The 27349-nt window shown below is 39.0% G+C and overlaps 1 protein-coding gene across 2 annotated transcripts in view; it reads left to right on the plus strand.

Annotated features, from left to right (window-relative positions):
- Positions 1 to 4316: 4316 nt before the first annotated feature.
- Positions 4317 to 27349, plus strand: part of sirt5 (sirtuin 5) — a 35687-nt gene continuing 12654 nt past the window's right edge. Inside the window, exons 1-6 of one of the 2 annotated variants that reach the window (XM_073023918.1) lie at positions 4317 to 4469; positions 5411 to 5540; positions 10085 to 10218; positions 21459 to 21684; positions 24965 to 25052; positions 25444 to 25497. In XM_073023918.1, coding sequence (XP_072880019.1) covers positions 5429 to 5540; positions 10085 to 10218; positions 21459 to 21684; positions 24965 to 25052; positions 25444 to 25497 — 614 coding nt within the window. In that variant the 5' untranslated portion in view covers positions 4317 to 4469; positions 5411 to 5428. Of the gene's footprint in view, positions 4470 to 5407; positions 5541 to 10084; positions 10219 to 21458; positions 21685 to 24964; positions 25053 to 25443; positions 25498 to 27349 lie in introns of those variants that run through there. The other variant, XM_073023919.1, reaches the window with a different exon arrangement.

Consider the following 27349-nt stretch of genomic DNA (forward strand, 5'->3'; position numbering starts at 1 on the left):
TCAATGGAGGAGAATAACCAGTTGAAGTTTCGGGCTGAGACCCTTCATCAGTGCTGGAAAAGAATGGGCCGAAGCCAGAATAAGAAAGTGGGGGGAGGGGAAGGAGTACAAGCTGGCAGGTGACAGGTGAAACCAGGAGAGAGGGATGTTGGGTGAGAGGCAGATGAAGGAGGATACCCATTTCAATTCAACTTCTCATTCCCATTATATATGTTTGTCCATGGCCTCCTCTACTGCCATGATGAGACCAAACTCAGGTTCCATCGAGGTATCTTCCAACCATTCAAGGTATGTCCATACTATGAACATTGATTTCTCTAAATACCTGGCATTCTCCCCTTCCTCCTTCTGCCTTTTAACATTCCCCATTTTGGTTACCCTCTCACCCCTTCCCTTCTCCTCACCTCCCTTTAGTTCCCATCTTCTTTCACTTTCTTCCATGGTCCACTGGCCTCTCCTATTAGATTCCTTCTTCTTCAGCCCTTTACCTTTACTACCTATCCACTCCCAGCTTCTTAATTTGTCTCCCTTTCCCCACACCCCCACCCCCGCCTTCCACCTCACTTGGTGCCACCAGGTTCAGACATGGCCCAAGTGCGGAATGAGAGACACTGATGCAGGTCGATGGATCACTGACTTTAATGCAAACAGTGTAAAGAGAAAATGAAACAATAGATGCTAGACTAAACATGGCTGTTGACTAAAACACTCAAATGGAAAATGAAGCCTACACTGCAGCTGAAAAGAACAGCTAAGAATAAAATGACTACCGCTAGTTTTCAGAGTCAGCTGACTCAACAGTCCAGTTTTCTCAGGGAAGGTGGAATGCAAATAGTGAAGCTTAGCTATCTCTATGTCCGAGTCTCGACAAATACTGTGACGGAATGAATGAAGTTAAATACTACCACAATGAAATAATAATTAGCTGACACGTGCATATTCACGAGCGCAATTGCCAAATCTGATGTGCTGCCAAATCCGTCGTCGTGACACTTGGTCTCACTTACCGCTGGCCAGCTTGTACCCCTTCCCCTCCATTCAACTTCTTATTCTGGCTTCTACCCCCTTCCTTTCCAATCCAGACAAAAGATATCAGCTCAAAATGCCTTATTTAAGGTACACTTCATGTCAGAGAAATGGATATAATATACATCCTGAAATGCTTTTTCTTCACAGCCATCCACGAAAACAGAGGAGTGCCACAAAGAATAAATGACAGTTAAATGTTAGAACCCCAAAGCCTCCCCAGCTCCCCTCCCTCCCAAGCGTAAGCGGCAGCAAGCAACAATTCCCCCCTCCCCCACTGGCAATAAAAAAGCATCGGCACCCGCCCCTGAGCACTCGAGCGTGAGCAAGGCAACAGCAAAGTCACAGACTTGCAGTTCTCCAAAGACTAATTGTTCACCCAGAATTCGACATACCACAGGCTCTCTCTCCCTAATAAGGGAGAAAATGGTGTCCCTGTTTCACTGTGAGGGGGAGACATAACAAACAACTCACTGGATTGTGATGTTAAAAGTCCATTGTGTCACTTTTTCCAGTCTCTGTGCCCAAAGGTCTCTCAGGTTTCTGGGCACAGCCTTGGATCTTCCATCTCCTGTGACACACCAGTCTTCTTCTCGGACACCTACTTCCCATTCCCCCATCTCCAGAGCCACGAAAACTTGGTCTTCTGAAGGCAAGCGGAGCTCTTAGGCTGAGCCCTTGGTGTGCCGAACAACGGCCAGTTGTGAAACCCCGAGAGCGGGTCCCATTCCCGCAAAGAACCACAGTTAGCGTATAACTCCAGGTCAGGGTCTTCAAAAGAATCCTGAAAGGGAAAAATTGAGATATTAAAGGTGGAAATAGAGCTGCTTTCAAAGATGCAAGCAAAGGAGTCGCTGTTAGGCGCCATTAATCTTCCTAAGCTCCTCCATATATGCTGCCTGACATGTTGAGTTCCTCCCACGTTTTCTGTGTGTTGCTCAAGATTTCCAGTATCTGCTTAATCTTGTGTTCATAATCTCTCTCAGAGTCAAAGCGGTACAGTAAGGTATAAAAAAGCATATATAGCAGATGATGCTGCATTGTCTATTTCTCTTGAAGTTGGTCAATGAATATCATACCCACCAGAGCTCTAGGTGGACAGAATCCTTGTTATTTTTTCAGCCATTGCAAAGAGGCAGTAGAAAAGAGATAAGAAAGACCTTGTTATGACTTTCCCTGTGCCAGGTGCTCTGTAGTTATTATGGACGGATCTGGCACCTCAGTGGAAGCTGCCCACAATCGCTGATCTCTGAGATCTCCTGCCATTTCCTTCATTTCCCAGATATGGATGTTGAGACCGTGAACTTAAGACTGAAATTCCTGTCCCAACTTTTGGAAGTTCAGTAAGGTTAACATCTGCTCTCAAGACATCATTGTTTTTCAGTTGACACATTGCCTTTCTAAACTCCTTTTGGTCTTGGATAGTAGTGAGGCTGGACTTGAAATCCAATATAGGATGGAGTCAAGGACATTCATGTCAAGAACAGGGCCAGAGTCAAAAAGTTCTTCAGTCAGGCAACAACTAGCTGTCTAAATCTGTGATATTTCCAGGGTTTTCTCATCTGTAGCATCCAGGATTGGGATGTATATGGACTAACAGCTGGAGTGTGTTGGCTCTGTATAGTGCAAGCAGCAGGTCATCTACACAGGGAGGTTTGAGGACACAACATTCTCACTTATTCTTAATAGAAACCCCATCCCATGGCATAATGCTCCCTTCTAATTTGTTCTTCTGAAAATCATTTTGCTCTTTAGCTGGACATCTCCTTCCATGGTGTCTCACACAGGCATACAACATCCCAGGCTATGGCAGCAGAGCTCTGACCATATATAACCATATAACAATTACAGCATGGAAACAGGCCATCTTGGCCCTTCTAGTCCATGCCGAACGCTTACTCTCACCTAGTCCCACTGACCCGCACTCAGCCCATAACCCTCCATTCCTTTCCTGTCCATATACCTATCCAATTTTACTTTAAATGACAATACTGAACCTGCCTCTACTACTTCTACTGGAAGCTCGTTCCACACAGCTACCACTCTCTGAGTAAAGAAATTCCCCCTCGTGTTACCCTTAAACTTTTGCCCCCTAACTCTCAACTCATGTCCTCTTGTTTGAATCTCCCCTACTCTCAATGGAAAAAGCCTATCCACGTCAACTCTATCTATCCCCCTCATAATTTTAAATACCTCTATCAAGTCCCCCCTCAACCTCCTACCCGCCAAAGAATAAAGACCTAACTTCTTCAACGTTTCCCTGTAACTTAGGTGCTGAAACCCAGGTAACATTCTAGTAAATCTCCTCTGTACTGACGATTGGTATTGTCCTTATGTTCCAAATCCCAGACTTCATACTGTGGAGTAGGTTTATTTTAATATGAATTAGCTGTTGCACAACAGCTACCACATAGGTTTGAGAGAGTGGGCAGTTGATCAGTGACAAGGGCCATAGACAACTGGAGAATGGGCTCTGTTGCATCGACATTAACGCATAAAAACAAAACGTCCCTGTATACAAATCAGCGTCCAGCACTCGCACGCAATAATGAAGGACTTGATACAGTACTGGCTCCTATGCCTACAACCTCCTGTTCACACCAACTTCTCTCAATTTCGATCTTTCCCTTCCTTGGACTGTCTCCCCTTTCATAATCCCATTGCGACTACCTCACCCAACAATCCACTTTCTTCCAACACTTAAATTCTCAATCGTTCTTTCTCTGTCCCTTCTCCAAGCAACAAACCACCAGCGCCATTCCGATCGCCGCAATCGAACTGAAAAGGGGTTAGCATGGAACAAAAGACTGCAGTTGTGCTGCAAGTCACAGAATGTGTGCTTTGGAATATGTAAAGAATGAACACTCGAGGATCTGCTGATCTTGGAAATCCCGAGTAATGCAGGAGGAACTCGGCAGGTCAGGGCGTATAAAGAGCATAAAGAGCCCACGTCTCAGGCCGACACCCTTCACCGGGACCTTGTACAGTGCTGGTGTAGAGAGGAATGCATTTGTAATAAGGCTTAAAAACACAAAATGCTGGCCGAACTCAGCAGGCCAGACGGCATCTATGGGAGGAGGTAGTGACGGCGTTTCGGGCCGAAAACCTTCATCAGGAGGCTTCTAGTCCGTGCAGCAAATACAAGCATCTGCAGAGTCTGCATTTTTCTAGTGTGTGCCTTTGTCCTGGCGTGTATTTATTAGGCTGCAGTGTCTCTCTGCATGACTTTCATGTGTACTCTGTGTACGAAACACCAGTCAGCACCGCACGGACGTCCCAGGCGATCTGATCCGAAGGACGTGCCGCGTCCCACGCTGCGGCGGGAGGAGTGGACCGCCGGTGCTACAGGGGGCGCTGGCCTTGAGCCGGCACTGGGCGCCTGCTCCAGCCGCCGTGCTGGGGTCGGCGGTCACAGCTGCTGTTGTTGCCAGTTCTGAGAGCAGGTAAGCTTGGGGTCAGGCGAACGCGCTCGTCCGTAGCTTTACCTCGGTTGTAGGGCGAGCGTTTCGGGTTGCAGGCTGTGGGGCCTCGGGCTCGGCTGCCTATTTTCTCCCGTCCCAGTCTGGAACTTGTGACCGTCAACACGTACGCTGAGGCCTTGAATCCTATCGTTTTGCCATCGTCCCTTCATGCCAACAACTCGGTGCTGGCCGGATCACTGGGCTGTGGCCATGGCAGTACACCTGCAGCCACGTTGAGATTGCCTTCCATCTGGGAATGCTGCTGACCACCAGTGTGCTGTCCCAGGGTTGAGAAATGATGAACCAGAGGGCATAAGCGGCTTTAAGGCGAGAGGGGAAAAGAGATTTAATAGGAACCTGAGGGAGGGGCAACTCTTCCCACACACACACGCTGGTGTGTGGCAAGGGCAGGTACATGAATAGGAAGGAGGAATATGGGCGAAATATTTTGCTTTTCATTTTATTTAAAGCAACCCCAATTTAACCGTAACCTAATCACGGACAATGTACAATGACCAATTAACCTACCCGCTATGGCTTTGGACAGTGGGAGGAAAGTCAGGTATTACTCCTTACAGAGGACGTACGGGATTGAATTCCGAATTCCGTCACCCTAAACAGTAATTACGTTGTACTAACCGCTACCTTGGCAAATGGGACTGGCTTAGATGGACATCTTGTTTGGACTGAATACGGCATTAACCTGTGCCAACTTCTACTGGATTTGCAGTAAAATGCTTCTGTTATTCGTGATTGTAGTTATCTGGTATAACCACACTAATTATACAGACATTCTACATTAGTCCAGGTATAGAGTGTCTCCTGTTGTGAATTATGACATAATGAAATCTATCTCTCATTTTTTTTGAGGACAAAGAGGATGTGTAACTTCCTGCATATTAAAAAAACAATTTCTCTTCCAGAATCTGCCAATAATTGCAATGATTCTTCTTCAGTTTACCACCAGGAGGTTTGTTTCACAGTTGTCCCATTGCCTTAAGCAATCTTCCAAGCTGCAGACAATTAAACTTGAAATGATGCGCCCAAGTTCAGGTAGGTACTTTGTATAAGAAGAAAGTATAATTAAACTGTGAAGCCAATAATAATTCCTGCTTGCAAATTTTTAGTGATGGATGGGGCTCTGGTTGGATAGGGAATGGGTATCAAGTACTAAAATGTTACAATGTTATAAATTGATGCTACAATTGTAATTTTAAGTTTTAATCACAGAAGTTTAATGGACTCAACTTCAGACAAATGTACATTTGGGTATAAAGTGATTAAAATGATGAAGAAATTAAATTGCAGGTGTGTTGCTTCTAATTCAAGTGACTGGGTTAGTGGAGACCAGGATTCAGATAAGAAAGTGTGAACTTGTGTTTCTGGTGATTTGATTGAAATTCTTATCATTGGTACCATTCTTGTAGATCTGATTTAGAAAAGGCTCTGTTTGGTTGGTTGGCATCCATCTGTCTCAAACGACAGTGGGTGATGATCATCATCACAAGCCTGGGCGGAAGGGCTGGAGATCCTGAGATGCCCAGTCGCCAAGATCCCCCTCTCAGCCTCACCAGTGTAGTCCAACCATCAAAGCTAGTTGCAGTTTGTTGGTCAGGAAGTCAAGGATGGACAATAACATCTCTGCTACAATTATATCTTCAAGACTACATCGTTGGCCCTCTACTGTATTCCCTATACACTCACAACTGCATAGCCAGATTCTGCTCTAACTCTGTCTACAATTTTGTAGATGATGTCACGTTAATGGGCTGTGTTTCAGGTAATAATGAGTCAGTGCACAGGAAAAAGATAGAGCCTAGTGATGTGGTATCATGACAGCAACCTTTCCCTCAATGTTAGCAAAACAAACAAGCCAGTCATTGAGAAGGAGCAGTGTACGTGTGCTTACTTAAAGCAATGGTGCTAAAGTCAAGAGGATTAACAGCTTCAAGATGCTCGAGGTGAACATTACTAATAGCTTGTCCTTATTCAACTACATTAATGCCACAGCCAATAAAGCTCAATAGTGCCTCTACTTCCTCAGGCTAAAGAAATTTGGCATGTCCCATTTGGCCCTCATCAATGCACTGTAGAGAGCATCCTATCCCAATGCAGCATGGCTTGGTTTGGAAACTGCTTTGTCATTGACTACAGACAACTGCAGAGTTGTTGAGATAGTTCAGTACATCAAACTAATCAACCTTCCTCAAGTGTGAGGTGGTACACTTTGGGAAGGACAAACTCCAAGGCAGAGTACAAAGTAAATGGCAGGATACTTGGAAGTGTGGAGGAGCAGAGGGATCTGGGGGTACATGTCCACAGATCCCTGAAAGTTGCCTCACAGGTAGATAGGGTAGTTAAGAAAGCTTATGGAGTGTTAGCTTTCATAAGTTGAGGGATAGAATTTAAGAGTTGCGGGGTAATGATGCAGCTCTATAAAATTCTGGTTAGGCCACAATTAGAGTAATGTGTCCAGTTCTGGTCGCCTCACTATAGGAAGGATGTGGAAGCTTTGGAAAGGGTACAGAGGAGATTTTACCAGGTTGCAGCCTGGTTTGGAGAGTATGTATTATGATCAGAGATTAAGGGAGCTAGGGCTTTACTCTCTGGAGAGGAGGATGAGAGGAGACCTGATAGAGGTATACAAGATATTAAGAGGAATAGATAGAGTGGACAGCCAGCGTCTCTTCCCCAGGGCACCACTGCTCAATACATGGCTTTAAGGTAAGGGGTGGAAAGTTCAAGGGGGATATTAGAGGAAGGATTTTTACTCAGAGAGTGGTTGGTGCGTGGAATGCACTGCCTGAGTCAGTGGTGGAGGCAGATACGCTAGTGAAATTCAAGAGACTACTAGACAGGTATATGGAGGAATTTAAGGTGGGGGATTATATAGGTTTAAGGGTTGGCACAACATTGTGGGCCGAAGGGCCTGTACCGTGCTGTATTGTTCTATGTTCTGTCTATGTTCTTCCCCCACCAAGGACTCTGTCTGCACTTCTTACTGTCTTGATAAAGGAGCCAACATAATTAATAAACCTACCCACCCTAGGCATTCTCTCTCCTCTCCCCTCCCATAAGGCAAAAGATGCAAAAGCCTCTTATGTACCGTTAGGATGAAGGACAGTATCTATCCTATTGGTATAAGATCGGTTACCTGTACAATAAGATGAGCTCTTGACCTCCACCATCTACAAGGTTATGGACCTTGTAGACTTTATTCTCTACCTGCACTGCACTTTCTATATAACTATGTCTGCACTGTTATTGTTTACCTCAATGCACTGTTGTAATGAATTTCTCTGAATGATATACTGCAGTAGATGTGATAATAAAGCCAATCTACCAATTTGGATAGTCAATGTCTTGTCAAATCCCATGAATAGACAAGTCTTGATTTAATTTTATTGTGCATCAGTGTTAGAGAAAAGTTCTGAATCTTAAATGTGCCATCATTATTTCTAATTTCTGAGTAATTTATCTCATAAATATTTAAATTTCAAGCAGACCTTTAAACTTAAGAGCTTACAACCAGTAATAATCTCTGAAGTGTTCCACTCTTCCTGAAATACAATTTTCTGATCTTTCATACATACTTAACCAGCTTTCCCCAGCTTTCCTTTAAAAACATCTGTGTGATTTACAACTGCTGCATTCCGTATTCTGAGAAAATAGCTTTTTCCTAAATTCCTTATTAAAATTATTCCTTGCAGAAATTTTGGCACTAAAATAGTTGGTGTAGTGGACAATGAGGATGATGAAAAAAATTGCAGGGGGTGGGGTTCTTGATCAGCTGAACATGTGAAATGGAATTTTTTTTGGATAAGTGCAAGGTGTTTCATTTTGAAAAGGCAAATCCAGGGTGGGACTTTCACAGCGAATGCAGGGGACCAAGACTCTCTGTGTTGTAGAACAGAGAGACCTTGGAGTACAAGTGCACAGTTCATGAACGTGGAGTCAAAGTTAGACCAGGTGTTGAAGAAGGCCTTTCGCACACGCACTGGTCTTCATAAGTCAGGGTATTGAGTATAAAAGTTGGGAGGTACAGTTGCACGTGACGCTGATGAGGGCACACGGGCTACTGTATTCAGTTTTGATTACCCTGCTAGATGTTGTTAAACAGGCAAGAGAGCAGAAAAGATTTACAGGATGGTTGAATGGTTCAATTTAATGTCAGGGAATTTATTACAGTATACCTGATAACCTTTCTCTTAGCAGACATCCACAAAACAGAGAGGAAAAAGACAAAGAGTGAATGACAGGAAAAGCGTTAGAACCCCAAAGCCTCCCCACCCCCCACCCTGGCAGCAGCAAATCATCAACCCTCCCTGTCCCCCACTTGTTCCAGCAAAAAGTATCAGCTGCCCCACCACCCACCATGCAAGCAATAGCAAGCCCCCAGAGACCATGATCTAGAGTCCATCCAAAACAACTGCCCTCTCTCTCACTAATGAGGGAGAGAGAGATATTGCTCCTGCCACAGTGAGAGGGGAGGCCAACAGCTTGCTATTTCATTGTGTTGCTTGCTCAAGTTTCCCCGACTTAAGAATCAGCAAGCTGTCTCTCACCATTGAGAGAGAGATCGCTTGAGTGCAAAGACCGTCTCAGTGTTTAGATCTCTCGTGACGCTTCAGTTGTCGACATCATCGGCGAGGAATCGGGTCAGCCTCAGGGCAAATATTCCAAGTTGCTTCAATATCCCGAAGCTCCAGGCCACTCTGTGAATTCCAAGAGCGAGAACCCGCCACCCGTTAAGAACTTAGCCTGAGTGCAGTGGATTGAAAAAGATTTGAAGGTCATAGGCCAAACATGGTCAAATGGGACTACCTTGGATGGGCCACTTTGTTGCATGGACTTGTTGGGCTGAAGGTTTGTTTCCATAATGTGTAACTCTGGCTATTGGCATTTCTGATATATATGACCAGTTTAAACACTTCTCTTCCCTTTGAAATGAAATTATTGCTTTCCCAATCCATTCAGCTTTTCTTAGTAATTGTATTCCCTAAAGTTCAGTTCTTTTTTTTTCCCCTCAAGCCATTTCAGTTGAAGGATTGTAAGTCTGCTGTTTCCAAACATGAGTAATAATGTTCTGAAAAATATATAGATTTTCTTTTAATATTTTGGAGTAACAGCCACAATCGCTCCCAATCAGTCTGTATCGAGGTCGTAGCTCAGACTAAGTTATGTGGTGATTATTGCACGTCCTTAGTTTGCTTGGGTTTGTTCACACAAATGTTGCATTTCACTGTAGGTTTTGATGTACATGTGATAAATAAATGAATCTGAAATCGAATTTTTGATGTCTTCAAGAGATTGTGAGCCAATGCGTCTAATCCATTTGACTGGGTACTCCATAAACATAAAATGACAATTATACGGAAGTCTTTTGCTGTTAGATTTACATCTTTTCTAACTGCTATTGATAACCTCTGCCACTGAAAACATGTCAGCAACTTAGTCTAAAAACATTTAGAAAGCAAACCTAGATCTCAATATTTAATCTACAGCATTTGATCAATGCAGATTTGTGAAATTAACTAATATTTTTGTTGGATAGTAATCAAAGTGTCTTGAGGGTTTTTGTTTCTGGTTTGTTTTAGATTTGGCTGAATTTCGGGAAATCTTTGCAAAAGCCAAGCATATAACAATAATTACAGGTGCAGGAGCTAGTGCTGAGAGTGGAGTCCCTACCTTCCGTGGAGCAGGTGGTTTCTGGAGAAAATGGCAAGCCCAGGTATGCAAATATCATGCAAGAGACTTCTATACATTTGAGTATATTGTAGGTTAACAAACTCTAATCTTTAAAACCTGTTGATAGAAAGCCCACAGCACAATACAAGCCCTTCGGCCCACAACGCTATGCTGAACGTCCTTACCTTAGAACTACCTAGGCTTAGCCATAGTTCTCTATTTTTCTAAGCTCCATGTATCCATCCAGGAGACTCTTAAAAGACCCTATCATTTCCACCTCCACCACTGCTGCCGGCAGCCCATTCCACGCACTCACCACTCTCTACATTTTTCTCCTCTGTACCTACTTCCAAGCACCTTAAAACTATGCCCTTTCGTGTTAGCCATTTCAGCCCTGGGAAAAAGCCTCTGACTATCTACATGATCAATGCCTCTCATTATCTTGTACACCTCTATCAGGTCACCTTTCATCCTCCATCACACCAAGGAGAAAAGGCCAAATTCACTCAACCTATAAGGCATGCTCCCCAATCCAGGCAACATTCTCGTAAATCTCTTCTGCACCCTTTCAATGGTTTTTACGTCCTTGCTGTAGTGAGGCAACCAGAACTGAGCACAGTACTCCCAAGTGGGGTCTGACCAGGGTCCTATATAGCTGCAACATTACCTCTTAGCTCTTAAACTCAATCCCACAATTGATGTAGGCCAATGCTCCGTATGCTTTCTTAACCACAGAGTTAACCTGCGCAGTAGCTTTGAGTGTCCGATGGACTCGGACCCCTAGATCCCTCTGGTCTTCTACACTGCCAAGAGTCTTGCCATTAATGCTTTCTTTTCTTTTTAAATCTTTTTATTAATTTTAAACAAACATAAATGAAACATGAATACAGTGAGTTTGAAAGTACATAATTAATAGGTTAAGTATATAGATGATATATTCATATAGATGATAATCCATATATAAAAACCTCCCAAACTCATAGTAATTATGAAAAAAGGGAGTAAATAAGAAGGAAAAAAAACCCCAAAAAAGAAAAGAAAAAAAACCTAACCAACATGGGCCATTGCATTATGTCAAATATGCACAGTAGCGTCAATAACTCCGCACCTCCATCCAAATAATTAAAGATAATAGAAGCAGGGTTTAGGAAAAGTCAGTTTAACTGATATGAAAATGTTGGATAAATAGTCTCCAAGTTTCTTCAAATTTAACTGAAGAATCAAAGACAACACTTCTAATTTTTTCTAAGCTCAAACAAGAGATAGTTTGAGAAAACCACTGAAATATAGTTGGAGGATTAATTTCTTTCCAGTTCAATAGGATAGCTCTTCTAACCATTAATGTAACAAATGCAATCATCCATCGAGCTGAGGGGGATAAACAAATATTATCCACCATTGGTAAACCGAAAATTGCAGTAATAGGATGTGGTTGCAATTTGATATTCAGAACTGTTGAAATAATACCGAAAATATCTTTACAATAATTTTGCAAACAAGGGCAAGACCAAAACATGTGGGTCAATGAAGCTACTTCAGAATGACATCTGTCACAGGTTGGATTAACATGAGAGTAAAATCGAGCAAGTTTATCCTTAGGCATATGAGCCCTACGTACAACCTTAAATTGTATTAGGGCATGTTTAGCACAAATAGAAGAGGAATTGACTAATTGTAAAATTTTCTCCCACTGCTCAGTGGGTATAAGACAATGAAGTTCTTTTTCCCATTCCTTCTTAATTTTTTCTGATACTTCTGGCTGTATTTTCATGATCATATTATAAATGGTGGCTACTAAACCCTTCTGGCATGGATTCAGAGCTAAAAAAATTTCCGTAATGTCCATTGGACATAACTTCGGAAAAGACTGTAACATATTATTCAAGAAATTTCTAACTTGCAAATATCTAAAAAAATAAGTTTTAGGTAAATTATATTTATTAGATAGCTGTTCAAAGGACATAAAACTATTATCTAAAAATAGATCACGAAAACATGTTATACCTTTTGTCTTCCATAATACAAAGGCTTGATCCATAAAAGAGGGTCGGGAAAAAAAGTTAGATATAATAGGGCTTGATAAGAAACTTATCCAAGCCAAAAAATTTACGAAATTGAAACCATATTCGCGTTGTATGGGATTAGTTATTTGTTTATTCAATTTAGATAAAGAGAAAGGAAGTGAAGATCCTAAAATTGAAAACAATGAAAAGTCTTGTACAGATTTACATTCCAAATTTACCCATTGTGGGCAGGATGCTATAATCAATTCTTGTGTCCAAAATATTAAATATCAAATATTGACTGCCCAATAGTAAAATCTCAGGTTTGGCAAAGCCAAACCACCCTCCTTCTTAGGCTTCTGTAAATATTTTTTGCTTAGTCTAGGATTTTTATTCTGCCACAGATACGAAGATACTTTAGTGTCAATAATATCAAAAAAAAGATTTAGGAATAAAAATTGGTAATGCTTGGAATAAATATAAAATTTTGGGTAACACTACCATCTTAATAGCATTAATTCGACCAACCAATGACAAAGATAATGGGGACCACCTGGTAACAAGTTGCTTAATTTGGCCAATTAAAGGTAAAAAATTAACTTTAAATAAATCCTTATGTTTCTTGGTAATTTTAATACCGAAATAAGTAAAATGATCTGTGACAACTTTAAATGGTGTTTATAAATTGGAACTTGCATATTTAATGGAAATAATTCACTCTTATTAAAATTCAGTTCGTAACCAGAAAAGCTGAGCAAGCAAGGACGAGATAGCAGGAATAGATCTCTCAGGGTCAGATATGTATAGTAACAAATCATCAGCATATAATGATAACTTATAAGTCCCTTCCCCATGGGTAATACCCAAAATATTAGGTGATTCACGAATGGCGATAGCTAAAGGTTCCAAAACAATGTCAAATAGTAAAGGACTTAAAGGACAGCCTTGCCTAGTACCACGGAATAACTGAAAAAAAGGAGATCTTTGATTATTGGTGAAAACCGAAGCCAAAGGTTTATAATATATTAACTTACCGTAGATTCCGGACTACAGAGCGCACCTGATTAAAAGCCGCTGGCTCTAATTTTAGAAATAAAATCAATTTTTTAATTGTAAAGGCCGCACCGGATTTTCGGCCGCAGGTGTCCCACGTTGTAATATGAGATATTTACACAGAAAGATATTACACGTGAGGATTTTTTAACTTTTAATTAAATCCATATGGTAACAAAAACAAATACATATTGCAAATGCTTTTTTTCGAACCGTGCCCGTAACGCGGCTACTTTTAAATATACGTTGCGTATACTTCTTTACTGAACAACATTCCAATATCTCCTAACGACTGGTAAAAAATATATATACTGCAGCCTACCAGGAAAAGTTATTGATCGCCTTTAACTTAAAAGCAGCGTTTCGCTCCGCCGCTCGACCACCGCCTTTCCGTTTATCGCAAACGGCATTTTTCCCACAAGACACCGCGAAACCGGGTGTGACGTCATAGCATCCCGCGATGTAGTACAGAAAACAAATATAGTTAAAACTCTTCTAACTTTAACTAGAAAATGAATTACTAAGCAAAAATATTATAAACTAAATAACTGCCATAAGGCAGCACAATGCTTCGTGTGTTTTCCATGTTGATGAGGGTGAGTACAAATGACTGATTTACAATAATTTAATTGTGAAAGTGCGCTTGATTTATCGTACAATTTCATTGGACCTCTGTGAACTACTCATCAATTTTATTGGTCTACTGTTATGAGGCAAAATGTTTACGAGGCGGCATGAAAAAAATAATGTATTAGCCGCTCCGTATTAAAGGCCGCAAAGTTCAAAGCTGTTCAAAATGTGGGAAAAAAGTAGCGGCTTAAAATCCGGAATCTACGGTAATCCATGATATAAATTTCGAACTAAAATTAAAATGCTGCAATGTATTAAATAAATATGGCCATTCATCTCTATCAAATGCTTTTTTAGCATCTAAAGAAATGACACATTCTGGTATTTTGGATAAAGGAGTATAAATAATATTAATCAATTTTCTGATGTTAAAAGATGAATAACGATTTTTAATAAATCCAGTCTGATCTTCAGAGATAATTCAAGGTACCGTAATATATTTTCTAATCTAGTGGCCAAAATTTTACTAAAAATCTTAAAGTCCGTATTCAGCAAAGATATAGGCTGATAGGATGCACATTCGGTGGGGTCTTTATCTTTTTTAAGAATTAGAGAAATAGAGGCATCATAAAAAGATTGTGGCAATTAACCTACAGTTAACACATCTTTAAAAAGTTTACAAAGCCAAGGAGAGAGTATAGAGGAAAAGGATTTAAAAAAATTCTGCAGTATAACCATCCGGACCTGGGGCTTTACTTAAATTCATTGAAAAAATGGCCTCTTTTATTTCGGTTTCCGTAATAGGTGTGTCTAGAAGTACACTATCTTCTGTAGTTAATTTTGGGATATTCAATTTTCTTAAAAATTCATCCATTATAGAAGAATCCTCAACAAATTCTGATTGATATAAAGAATTATAAAAATCTTTAAAGGCTTTATTTATCTCTTTATGATCAATCGTCAAAGCGCCATCTCGTTTACAAATGTTAGTAATTTGTCGTTTAACCGAAGCAATTTTCAATTGATTGGCTAATAATTTGCAAGATTTATCTCCATGTACATAAAACTGGGTTCTAGATTTAATTAACTGATTTTCAATCAAAGAGGATAATAACAGACTATGCTCCATTTGAAGTTCAACTCTTTCTTTATAAAGTTCTTTGCTAGGGGTCACTGAATAAATCTTATCAATTGCTTTAATTTTATCAACCAATATTAATATTTCCGAATTAGTTTGTTTCCTAACTCCAGCAGAGTATGAAATAATCTGTCCACGAATAAATGCTTTAAAGGTGTCCCATAATGTTCCACTAGAGATCTCTTCTGTAAAATTTGTTGAGAAAAACAGATCAATTTGTTGTTTAATAAAATTAAGAAAGTCTGGGTCCTGCAATAAAATAGAGAGGAACCTCCAAGATTTAGCATTAGAAGTTGAATCCATTGTCTTAATAGATAGCTTCAAGGGTGCATGATCAGAAGTGGTAATAGAATCATATTTACAATCAATAACATCTGTAAGTAAACGATGATCAATAAAGAAGTAGTCAATTCTTGAATAATTATGATAAACATATGGGAAAAGTATGAAAAATCTTTGTCATTGGGGTGTAAAAAATGCCAAATTTCAGAGATTCCAGAATCAACCATAAAAGAATTAATAAGAGAGGCCGATTTATTCGGAAGAGCTTGGGTGGGCTTAGATCTATCCATCAAAGGGTTTAAGCAACAGTTAAAATCCCCACCCATTATCAGCATGTACTGATTCAAATTAGGAAAGGATGTAAATAAACACAAAAAATTCAGGACAATCAGTATTTGGAGCATAAACATTAACTAAAACAACTTTTTGATTTAAAAAGTGAACCAGTAATAAGCAAAAATCTACCTTGTGGGTCCGAAATTGTTTCGTAGTGTATAAAAGAGGTTGAAGAATCTATAAAATTGGAAACGCCTCTTACTTTGGCTTGGGAATTCGAGTGATACTTTCCAAAACCTAAAAAAAACGTTGACTATCCACCTTCCTCACATGAGTCTCTTGTACAAAGATAATATTAGCATTCATTCTGTGGAATACTTTGAATACTTTTTTCCGTTTAATCGGATGATTTAAACCATTAGTATTCCAAGAAACAAAATTAATTATCTTATCCATATTGCCAATATTTATTACAATTAACATATAAGGTTAAACAAAAGATGACCTCATGAATCCAGAAGAGGGAAGTAAGTTCAAGGAGGAACTGGAAGTCATGACACTGCAACCATTTTTGTAGTTCCGAGTCAGCCCATGAAGTAAAACTAAGCGTGAAGCAAGCAAAAAGAAAAGTCCCCCTCCCTCCACCCTCAAAACCCCAGGAAAAAAGCCAAAAAGAGGCAAGCAGGCAATCTAAAACTAATTTTACCCCCATGTCTCAAGACAGCAACTCAAACAAAAAAGTAAAAAAAAACAGATACAAACCACCCATATTTTAAGAAAGGGTTAATATAACAAAGATTAAACTGTAAAATTAGTGTTATATACCATAGATTTCGCACTACAGAGCGCACCTGATTAAAAGCCGCTGGCTCTAATTTTAGAAAGAAAATCAATTTTGTACTTGTACAAGCCGCACCGGATTTTAGGCCGCACCGGATTTTCGGCCGCAGGTGTCCCACGTTGTAATATGAGATATTTACACAGAAAGATATTACACGTGAGGATTTTTTAACTTTTAATTAAATCCATATGGTAACATAAATACATATTGCAAATGCTTTTTTTCGAACCGTGCCTGTAACGCGGCTACTTTTAAATATACGTTGCGTATACTTTTTTACTGAACAACATTCCAATATCTCCTAACAACTGGTAAAAAATATATATACTGCAGCCTACCAGGAAAAGTTATTGATCGCCTTTAACTTAAAAGCAGCGTTCGCTCAGATCTAATGCGCTCCTTCCCGTTTATCGCAAACCGGTATTTTTCCCACAAGACGCGGCGAAACCGGGTGTGACGTCATAGCATCCCGCGATGTAGTACAGAAAACAAATATAGTTAAAACACTTCTAACTTTAACTAGAAAATGAATTACTAAGCGAAAATATTATAAACTAAATAACTGCCATAAAGGCAGCACAATGCTTTTCTTCGAGTGTTTTCCATGTTGATGAGGGTGAGTACAAATGACTGATTTACAATAATTTAATTGTGAAAGTGCGCTTGATTTATCGTACAATTTCATTGGACCTCTGTGAACTACTCATCAATTTTATTGGTCTACTGTTACGAGGCAAAATGTTTTTGGCGGCATGAAAAAAAATCATGCATTAGCCGCACCGTAGTAAAGGCTGCAGTGTTCAAAGCTGTTCAAAATGTGGGAAAAAAGTAGCGGCTTATAATCCGACATCTACAGTATATAAAACAAAAGGATTAAAAGAAAAAAAAACAATTGTTAGCATGAAGAAAAGAAAAGAAAATTTAATACAAATAGTAAAATTACAATACATTAGTCAGCTCATAGTAAAAAAAAAGTACTATTTTTCAAGGAATCTTGGAGCATCTGCTGGAGATTTGAACAGCCGATAAGTCCCATCTTGGAGAGTAACTCTCAATTGTGCTGGAAATAACAGCGCTTGTTTGTAGCCTTTCTGGTGAATTTCTGACATAACCGATTTAAAAGCCATTCTTGCCCTTATAACTTCGGGACTATAGTCTTCCAGAATATGAAATTTAAAATTTTTAAAGCTGATCATACCCTTTTTCCGGACAGCCTGAATCAAACGTTCTTTGGTATGAGGATAATAAATCTGGAGGATCACTGTTCGTGGTTTTGTACCTGAAGCTGGTTGAAAACGAGAAATGCGATGTGCACGGTCTATTATTGGAGGGGTATCCAGTACTTCTGAGCCGAAGACGTCCATTAAAAATTTAGCGAAAAATACAGTCAAATCACCGTTCTCAAAATTTTCCGGAAGCCCAATTATCCGGAGATTTTGTCTTCGAGACCGATTTTCAAGATCAGTGACTTTAGATTTATAACGATCCAGCAGTTGAGAAGTCGAAGCTTGCTGTTGTTGCAGAGTTTCAATTTTGTGATCTCTCTGGTGAGCAGCATCTTCAAGAACTAAAATTCTTGCTGCTTGTTGTTGTAAATCCAGTGCAAGTGATTGAAGTTTTGCATTGACTGTCTTTAAAATTTCATCGAGCGCAGAAAGCTTTGGGGTTAATTTATTCTCCAGTTTTTTCAAGTCTCTCGTCCATAAGTTTCGCCATTGCTTCCAAAGTTAACGGTTCTTTCGTCTGTTTCGATTCCTTAGGTTCTCGTGGTTTAGACATTTTAACGAGTTGAAAATGATTCAAACAGTTGAAAAAGATTTCATAAGTAGGAACCCCTTTAGAATAAGTATAAACAGGTCAATTAGGGGGTGTTTGTAGGTAGAAAAAAATGAAAGGATTGGAGCGGCCTAAAACAGTCTCACTCCATAAGCGCCATCTTGAGACCCCCCCCCCCCCCCAATGCTTTCTTATTCCAATGTTTTTATTAAATTTCATATACACAAATACAGAATTCATACGGATGCTTATTATAAATCAAAATAAGATAGCACAAAATGCACTATATCAAAATATAGTAATTTATATTAAACACAAATTAAATTAAACACAAAATCACGGTATCCCATATTCATGATCAATCAAATAAAATAAATAGAATTATGAAATACAGTAATATGGTTAATTATATTATATTAAAAAATTTACACCCACTACCAAGACAAAGCTGGTTGGGAAAAAAAAGAGTACTTTATCATATAGTGTTTTATAATAATAGCCCAGATCTATATTTTCATAACAATAACAATTCAAAGATTTTTAAAATAGTTCAGAAAGGGTCCCCATTGCCATTAATGCTATATTCTGCAATCATATTTGACCTATCAAAATGATATGCACATAGAAAGTTCATTATAATGTATTTGGAAATCTATGCTCTGCATGCACATTTTAACAACACATACAAATTATTTCTTGTGTGCAGAGATTATCAACCCAGATCTGGAAGGCTGAGGTCAGCTAATGAAACCTAAATTTTATTTCTTTTTAATCAAAAGTTAGGTAATAAACTGCTTGTATGTTTTAATGCCAGCAATCCTTTCAGGGGGTGAGGGGGTATTGGAAGAAAAAGGTGCAGGTTTAAAACATAGAAATGTATATCAGTGCTGCAGGTTGTTTTCCATTTTATTTCCTAATCCATTGCAGGGCTAGATGTTGTGCTAAAATAATACATTATTTACTTTGTTGTTGAGTGATGCTATATATGTTCCATTTCATTTAAAACTGGTTGTGCATGACTATAAGATGGTGATTTGCTTTTGGATACTCGTTTTACTTATCTCATTCAATTCAATTACAGTCAGGAATGACAAAATGTGGGTTGAATTTCAATTTGATAAAGTGTTGCCAGCAAAAGATAGCATGTATAAAATGGGACCACGTTCTAACACCTTCCCAATATTAATGATCTATTGCACATTTAATGCAATATTTGTTCTTACCTCAATTTTATTTTTTCATGTCAAGTTTAGAGTTAGACATTTCTCTTTAATTATGGAGCTTTTATAATGATAGCTGATTTGGCCTATACAATTTAAAGTGTTGGGGAAGAAGTTTGTCTAAATATGCTATTATGTGGTGCACTTGCATTTTGTTTCTGAAAATCAACGCCTTTGAAGTACCTGGAAATCAATTTCTGAAGTAGATACTGGGTGGCACAGTAGCACAGTGGTTAGCATGAACTTTACAGTACAGTTGATGGGGGTTCAATTCCCACCACTGCCTTTAAGAAATTTATACATTCTCCCCATGATTTCATGGGTTTCCTCCAGGTGCTCCGGTTTCCTCCCACAGTCCAAAGATGTAGCAGTTGGTAGGTTAGTTGGCTTTTGTAAATTATGACTAGGCTAAGATTAAGTTGGGGGATCGCTGGGCAGCGTGGCCCAAAGGGCCAATTCCACGCTATATCTCAAGGAATAGCTTCAGTACTATATTGAACCTATATACATTTTCTATTGTATAGGGTATTTAGTGCAGGTGACATAGGACAAGTTGCCAATTCATTGTATTTGTAAGTCTTTGGTGTACTTTCTAAATCTGGGTCTGATTGTTTCTGTAACATGTGTATAGTGTTCTCCACCTAGTGATGTTTGACAAATTCTGAGCTATTAATGATTAGATTCAGAATGTACGTGTGCCTAAATTTTGCAATAAATTGTGAGTTATCCAAGTAGGCTTTTGGATTAATTCACATTGAGACAGAGCTCTAACAGAGGCTCTGAAAGAATTGGAAGGTATACTATTACAGAGAGAAGATTATTTTACTTTGTTCTTCGAGGGGGGAAAACTGTAACCCTCATTCACTAGTACCAACAATACCATTTTGTTTAGCATTTAAAAAGTGCTCGTGTGCCCGCACACACATACACACCCCACCCCCCAATAAAAATTTAAACTGCAGCCCTTTTACTGTGAGCACAATGTACTTCAGTTACCCAATTTACTTCAAGCTGAAACATTAACTTTCTCTGTCCACAGCTGCTACCTGACCTGCTGAGTATTTCCAACATTTTGTTTTAATTTATAATTTGACATGCTTTTTATGGCCATTGCTCAAAAAAACATGTGATTAGCTTTCAACTTGGTTGCCTTGGTTACAATGCATTAAAGCCTGTCCATTGTAAAGTCAATTCAATGCTTTGTGTCTCATTGTATCAATCAAGGCAGCAAACCACTAAATTCCTTGCACATTTGAAAACGCATAGAGGTTGAAAATTGCATTGAACTGCCTGTTACATATTGCTAGTGTGTACACTGTTTGCTTTCATGCTCCATAGCGCATACCATTGGAATGTCAGCCATGGCTCATTTGATTTTTTTTCCCCCTTGCTGCTTGAATCAGAACTTGGGTAGTTCAGAACCAACCCATAGACAAGCCAGAACCTAGACTTACACTCTAGTGTAATGCAGAGGGTGTGCTGCATCTTGAAAGGTTCTGTCTTTTGGGATTAAATGATTTCTGAGTGGACATTGAACCCTACGTCACTTCTATTTTTTGCACTACTTACTTAATTTAACTACTTCATATAAAATACACATATTTTTCTCTATTATTGCATATTGCTCTATTATTACATACTGCTGCTGCAAAGACAACAAATCTCATGACATTTCCCAGTGATAAATCAGTATCTGTATCAACTGGACTTTATTAATACAAGGATTCTCAGGGAATTATCCTGGGTTTTCATTTATCCTTTATCCTTTCATTCGGTTATCATTTCTAAAACAATACTATATTGTAAAGTAAAACAATGACTGGACATAAAGTACTTCAGTGACTGTAAAGTGCTTGAGGTGTACTGAAAGACACTTTCCATCAGTGTTGTTTAAATTTTTGGTGTAGACTCGTTAGCATATTTCTACAAACTGTTCCAATAATTCTGCATGTATGTCAAACCAATTTTGAAATTCAAATGTAGAATTTATTTACTGAGGGCGATTTCATTCACCATTAAGACAACTACTGAATGTTGTTGTTTCCAAATTTCCAGACCATAAATTCAAACAGTACAAAACTCCTTAAGTTTCAATTTTGCATGTGCACTTGTTTCCATTAACAGGATTTGGCTACCCCAGAAGCATTTTCACGAAATCCTTCTCGAGTATGGGAATTTTATCACTACCGTCGTGAACTGATGTTGAGCAAAAACCCAAATTCTGCACACATTGCTATTGCTGAATGTGAAGCTAGACTGAGCAAGCAAGGCCGAAAAGTTGTGGTTATCACACAGAACATTGATGAGCTTCACAAAAGAGCAGGATCCAAAAATATTTATGAAATTCATGGTATGTATTCTCTTTGTACTTTTGAAAGCCATGATTATAGAAATTACAATTTGTCTCAGTTCTTAATTCTGTTTTTAGAGAGTAATAGGGAGATTGAATGCTTTAATAATAATGTTAATGACCCTGATGATAGACTGATATTTCAAGGCAGTTGCATAATTGTCCAAGACAGTTTCCTCATGCAATATATGGAGGAATCTAGTCAGGAAGGTGCAATACTGGACCTTAGAGAATGAGGCGAGCCATTAACTGAAGTAGCTGTTGGGGGCACTTTGGGTCTAGTGGCTGCAATTCTGTTAATTTTAGAATAGTCCATAGATTAAAGGCCTGAACTGGAGCAGGGCCATCCTTGAGGGCATTAAAGAGGATCTAGCTGGTGTTGACTTAGTGAGTATTTAAAGGCAAAGCAACAGTTGACATGTGGGAGTCTTTTAAAAGAGGTAGCATGTACCTGTTAGGGTAAAGGGTAGATATACCAAGTTCAGGGAACCTTGGCTGATGAGTGACATTGAGACTCTAGTAAGAAAAAAATACAGGAACATAGATTGCATTTAGACAACTAGGTACAAATTAACCTCTATCAAATATATAAAGTCTATGAGTAGGTTTAAGAAAGAACTCAGAAGGGCAAAAAGTGAGTTAGAGATGGATTTGGTCGGCAGGTTGAAGATAATCCCAAGAGGTTCTTTGGTTATATTAACAGTAAAAGGGTTACTTGAGGAGAGACTAGGTTCTGTTAAAAACCATCAGAGCGCCATTGTAAAACAACAGAGCGATGTGTGGCGCCACAGGAGATGACTTGCACAAGTGCGAGGTGCATTTTGAATAGTCAGATGAGGATAGGATGTTGCAGTGAATGGGGGGATGCTGATGAGTGTTTTGGAACAGAGGTTGCTGGAAATAAACGTGCACAATTCACTGAAAATAACAAGTACCCAGGTGTTTAACATGCTGGCCTTCATTGTCAACACATCAAGTTTAGGAGTAGGGATCATTATGTTGCAGTTACACAAGACACACCTGTAGGGTCACACTTGTGTACAGTTTTTTCCCCTGTTATAGGAAAGACATTGTGAAGCTGGCAAGAGTGCAGAAGAAATTTACGAGGAAGTTGACTGGACTGGAGGGCCTGAGTCAGGGAGAGATTGGCCACTGGATCTTTTATCTCTGGAACACAAGAGAATGAAAGGTGACCTCAGAAGTTTACAAAATCAAGAGGCATCCAGATAATCATGGTCTTTTCATCAGGGTTTGGGAGTCCAAAACTTGAGGGTGCTGATACAAGAGAAGAGAGGAGAGATTTAATAGAAACCTGAGAAGTAACTCCTCTAAATAGAGGGCAGTGAGTACTTGGAATGAGCTATCAGAGGAAGTGGTCAAGCCATACAATTGCAATATTTGGATAGGTACAATAGAGAAGAGGGTCTTGGAGAGTTTTGAGCTGAACATGGGCAAGTGGAACTAGCAGGGGGGATGCTATGGTCAGCATGGAGCAGTTGGGCCGAAGGGCCTTTTTCCATGCTATATTGCTCTACGTTAGAGCTTCCTACTAATGTTATAATTACAAATTAAAAGTATGAGCTTTCATTTTTTTTCCCTGTTGCTCTTTTGCTGCTTTCCTCCCTTTATTAGTTCCCTCCTCACAGACAACAGCACAGATGAAGACCATAATGTAAATATATAACAAAAAGTGAGAAATATTTTAATTGAAAAGGTGTACAACCATGGCTCAGTTTTGTTACATTATATAATGCATCAAGAAATGATTGAAAATACAGAATTCCTGCCCTTGCTGGTGCAGATCACAATTGCCTACCAATTTGCACTCTGCAAAAATACTGTTGGATCTTTCCCATCAGCATCAAAATTGCTCAACTTTGATCATAAATACAAAAGACTCACTGCAGACATGTAAAATGGATGTTTTTTGATTGTAAGGTGAAAATAAAAAGAAAAATTACAGATGCTGGCTGCCTGAAATAGAAACACCATGTTAGAAATGCTCATCATGTCAGTCAGCAATGTTGCCTCTGTTTTTCTTTCCATGACTACCTCTGTGGCGAGTGGAGCAGAGTTAACATTTCAGGTTGAAAACCTTTCATCAGAACTGTGAAATAGTAAGGACTGGTTTTAAGTTGCAGAGAAGGCAAAGGAAGGGACAGATAGGACAAAAAGAATTTCTGTGACAGGCTGAGGCAGGGGATAGCATGAGGATCAGAGGTAGTAGTCCTCTCGTTGGCGGATTAATGGAGAGATAATACAAACAAAGCACAGAGTGTTGTGAAATAAAGGGCTGGGGACATATCCAGCAAATCAGGCTACTCTAATGGAAAGAGAAAATGTGAGTCAATATCATGGTTGACTTGCACCAGGAATGGGCTATCAGTCTGATACAGAGAAAGAAAGTACCGTAAATTTCTTGAAGTTCTAGAATTTTACATCTAGTCTGGAAGGTTGTTGTGTAATCTTGCATTGACCATAGTTGCAATTGGAGGCACAATATTTATATGCTATATTGATAGGAATTTCAGGGAGACTTCACCAACAAGTCCCTGCATCACCTGATAACTGAACATTCAATTCTATTATAAAAGGGAAATTGATGTGGAAACTTCAGGGGATGCCGCCCTAAAAACGCAACTAAAAAAAAACTTAGTATCAGGATGTGCTTCTGTGTAAGTATATGTGATTTACTCAATTGATCTGTAGATTCTTCTATCTACTTTCACCTTGCATGTGTATTCCATCTCTATAAATGTTTGATGGAACCACCTCAATTTATCAGGTCTCTGTAGACAGTCCAAAGAATATATTCATGGATTGTGATTTGCTGTGTGACAGGTCAAAGAGCATTAGCCTTCCCGGGAAATTTGACTGTATATCCCATACACAAAGGTTGGTTACAATTTGGCATCCAGTTAATATAAAACTGAGTCGACATAGTAGTAGTAATATAAAACTACGAACTCACACTGTAAATTGTTGTTGCCTCTTAGTTCAGCAGATGTGCTGGCATTTCAGTTGATGAGTATTGATACATCTGTCCTCTTGGTCTTGAGGATAGTAAGTGCCTTTTTATTAAGTAAATGCTGACTTTAAAAAAATTCTGTTCATAAATAGAAAATTTAATTCAGACCATTATTCAATGAAACCGTAATCTTCAAATATAATATGCACTAAAGATTGCCATATGTACTCTTTAGTTGTTCGTTAACTTACTGAGCATGTTAGTTGGTGTATTTGCATTTGTTTTAATCAACTTAATTTTGTGTTTTTTTAGGCAGTTTATTCAAAACACGCTGCACGAGCTGTAAAAATGTATCAGAGAATTACAGGAGTCCTATCTGTCCGGCCTTAGCTGGAAAAGGGTAATGACTTAATAAAACTAATATTTGTGATGTAACGTGTTGTATTTTGTAGCCTGCCCTGATATTTATTTTTGGCGTTCCTTCAGGATTGCATTGTCTTTTTTCATAAATCAGTGAGAACCACTCTCCGTATATTGCATATTTGGTCCAGTTAATGATTTTTATTTAGGTTGTAATATCCTAACCACAATGAGTTAGATTGATTTTGGATTAGGTGAAACGTGTTGTGAATGGACCATTTGGTATTAGACCAAACGATGTTTACCAGAAATAAACAAAATGATATCACTTTACCAGGAGTAAACTGATACACTGAATGAATGCTGTGTAATGTTTAAGAGAAGCTGATAATGGTGCTGTAAGATTTTAAAATATTCTTTTTTCTTTCAAGTGCACCAGATCCTGATACAGAAGATGCCAGAATCCCAGTTGAGAACCTTCCCAGGTAGATATAATTGTATTGAGGTATATAGTGGTCCTGAAGCACTTGTTTCACTCCATACCACAAGTAGGCATAGTCCTTCACAGATCTGCAGTAAATGTATTGACTTTTATCTGTAAAATGTTCAACTTGCCATTGAAAATAATTTCAAGTTTAAATTTGTCAAGATAGTTTTCACCCATTCTTAAAAGTTAATGTTTAGAGTTCAGAGTTAAATACAAACTATTCTATAGCACCTTATCACATCCCACAAAGCTTTCTAGGCTTTGACATTTAGTAAATGAAAATTTACTAAAACCTGAGCAGAAAATGCTGGAAAAAATTATATGTCAGGCAGTATCTGTGGAAAGAGAAAATGTGCTTATTATTAGTTTGGATCAATATTATTTTCAAATGTTCTGCTAGCAAAGTTTTCTGTTTCAGTATGTTGTTTAGTTTTGTGATATCTATCAATGTTTGTGTAGCTTCGAAAATGTTTTTGGTAGAGGGCTTGTGTATCTTTTCTTGGTCATTTAGCTGATTAGTGTTACATAGCCTAGAGGATAAAGATGAGAGCATCATCTGCAAGAAATCACTATTTGTTTAATATACACAAGCATTGTCACAGGAGAGCAGCATCCATCATCAGAGAACTCCACCATCCAGTACATGCTCTCTTCTCACTGCTGCCATCCATAAGAAAGTACACTGGCCTCATTTAAGGAAAACAGGAATCATTCTGAGCATAAGGTGAAGAATTAAAGTTGTAATGAGCAATAACCATAATGTACTAAAAAGAGCTGAGTACAAGTCTCTTTCACTCATAAGTATGATTTGGTTCCCAGACAATGGGGAAATATTAGAAGGACAGATGTTATACTTCCTGTTTCTTTGGATACTGAGGATGTAAGGGTAACTGAGAAGTAGGGAGTACTGGAGTGAATGATCTCTTTGGAACGCTGGGAAAGGAAACTTATTTTTGTAATTGTGCTAGATATGTCAATGTTTGATTGTTAGTGATGACAAGGTTTAGCCTATCAGGATTTTGGAAAAAAGTGTAAGGGGTGTGATAACTTTCAGGTAACTGTTGGAAGTTGAGAGCACAGTCAGCCAGAGTGGAAAGGAGTCCTTAGTAAAGGGGAAAAAAATAGAAAACACCAGTTGCAGAAACGGGCATAATCAAATTATAAAATTGGTGAAATAAAATCTAGGAGGTGAGGTGGAAGAATGTGTAGTCATGGTAACAGTAGAAGTTCATTGTAATGGGCTGATGGTGGATCTTGGTCAGTATTCTAATCCTGTTTCCAGAAGTGGACAGAAAGAAATTTGGCAGGGGTTGGGAGCAAAGATTTTATTTTGATTTTTGTTTTCAGGAAGAGTATGAAATTAGAACAATAAACCCGTAGAGCTATACAGCACAGAAACAGCCCCTTTGGCCCAACTGGTCCTGGAGTCTAAGGTGCCGTACCAAAGATTGTCCCATTTGATAGTGTTTGGCCCATAACCTTCTGAACCTTTCCAATACATGCACCTGTCCAACTGTCTTTTAAAATTTGTTATTGTGCCTGCCTTAACCACTTGCTCTGCCGACTCATTCCACAGCCCTTCGTGTTATTTTTTTAAAAAGTTGCCCTTCAAGATTTTGTAGTCTTTCTCCTATTGCCTTAAACCTCCCCTCAAGTTCTTGACTTTAGGAAAAGACCGAGTGCATTCATTCTATCTATGCCTCTCATGATTTTATACTCCTCTGTACCTATAAGTTTCGTACATTGTACGGAATGAAGACATTACCAGCCCAATCTCGCCCTATAAATGTCTCTCAGTACAGGTTTCCCCTGCCATCCAAAGGTAGAGTGTTCCTATGGAACGGTTCGTT

This window comes from Hemitrygon akajei, chromosome 20 (assembly GCF_048418815.1).
Source record: "Hemitrygon akajei chromosome 20, sHemAka1.3, whole genome shotgun sequence".
Lineage (NCBI taxonomy): Eukaryota > Metazoa > Chordata > Chondrichthyes > Myliobatiformes > Dasyatidae > Hemitrygon > Hemitrygon akajei.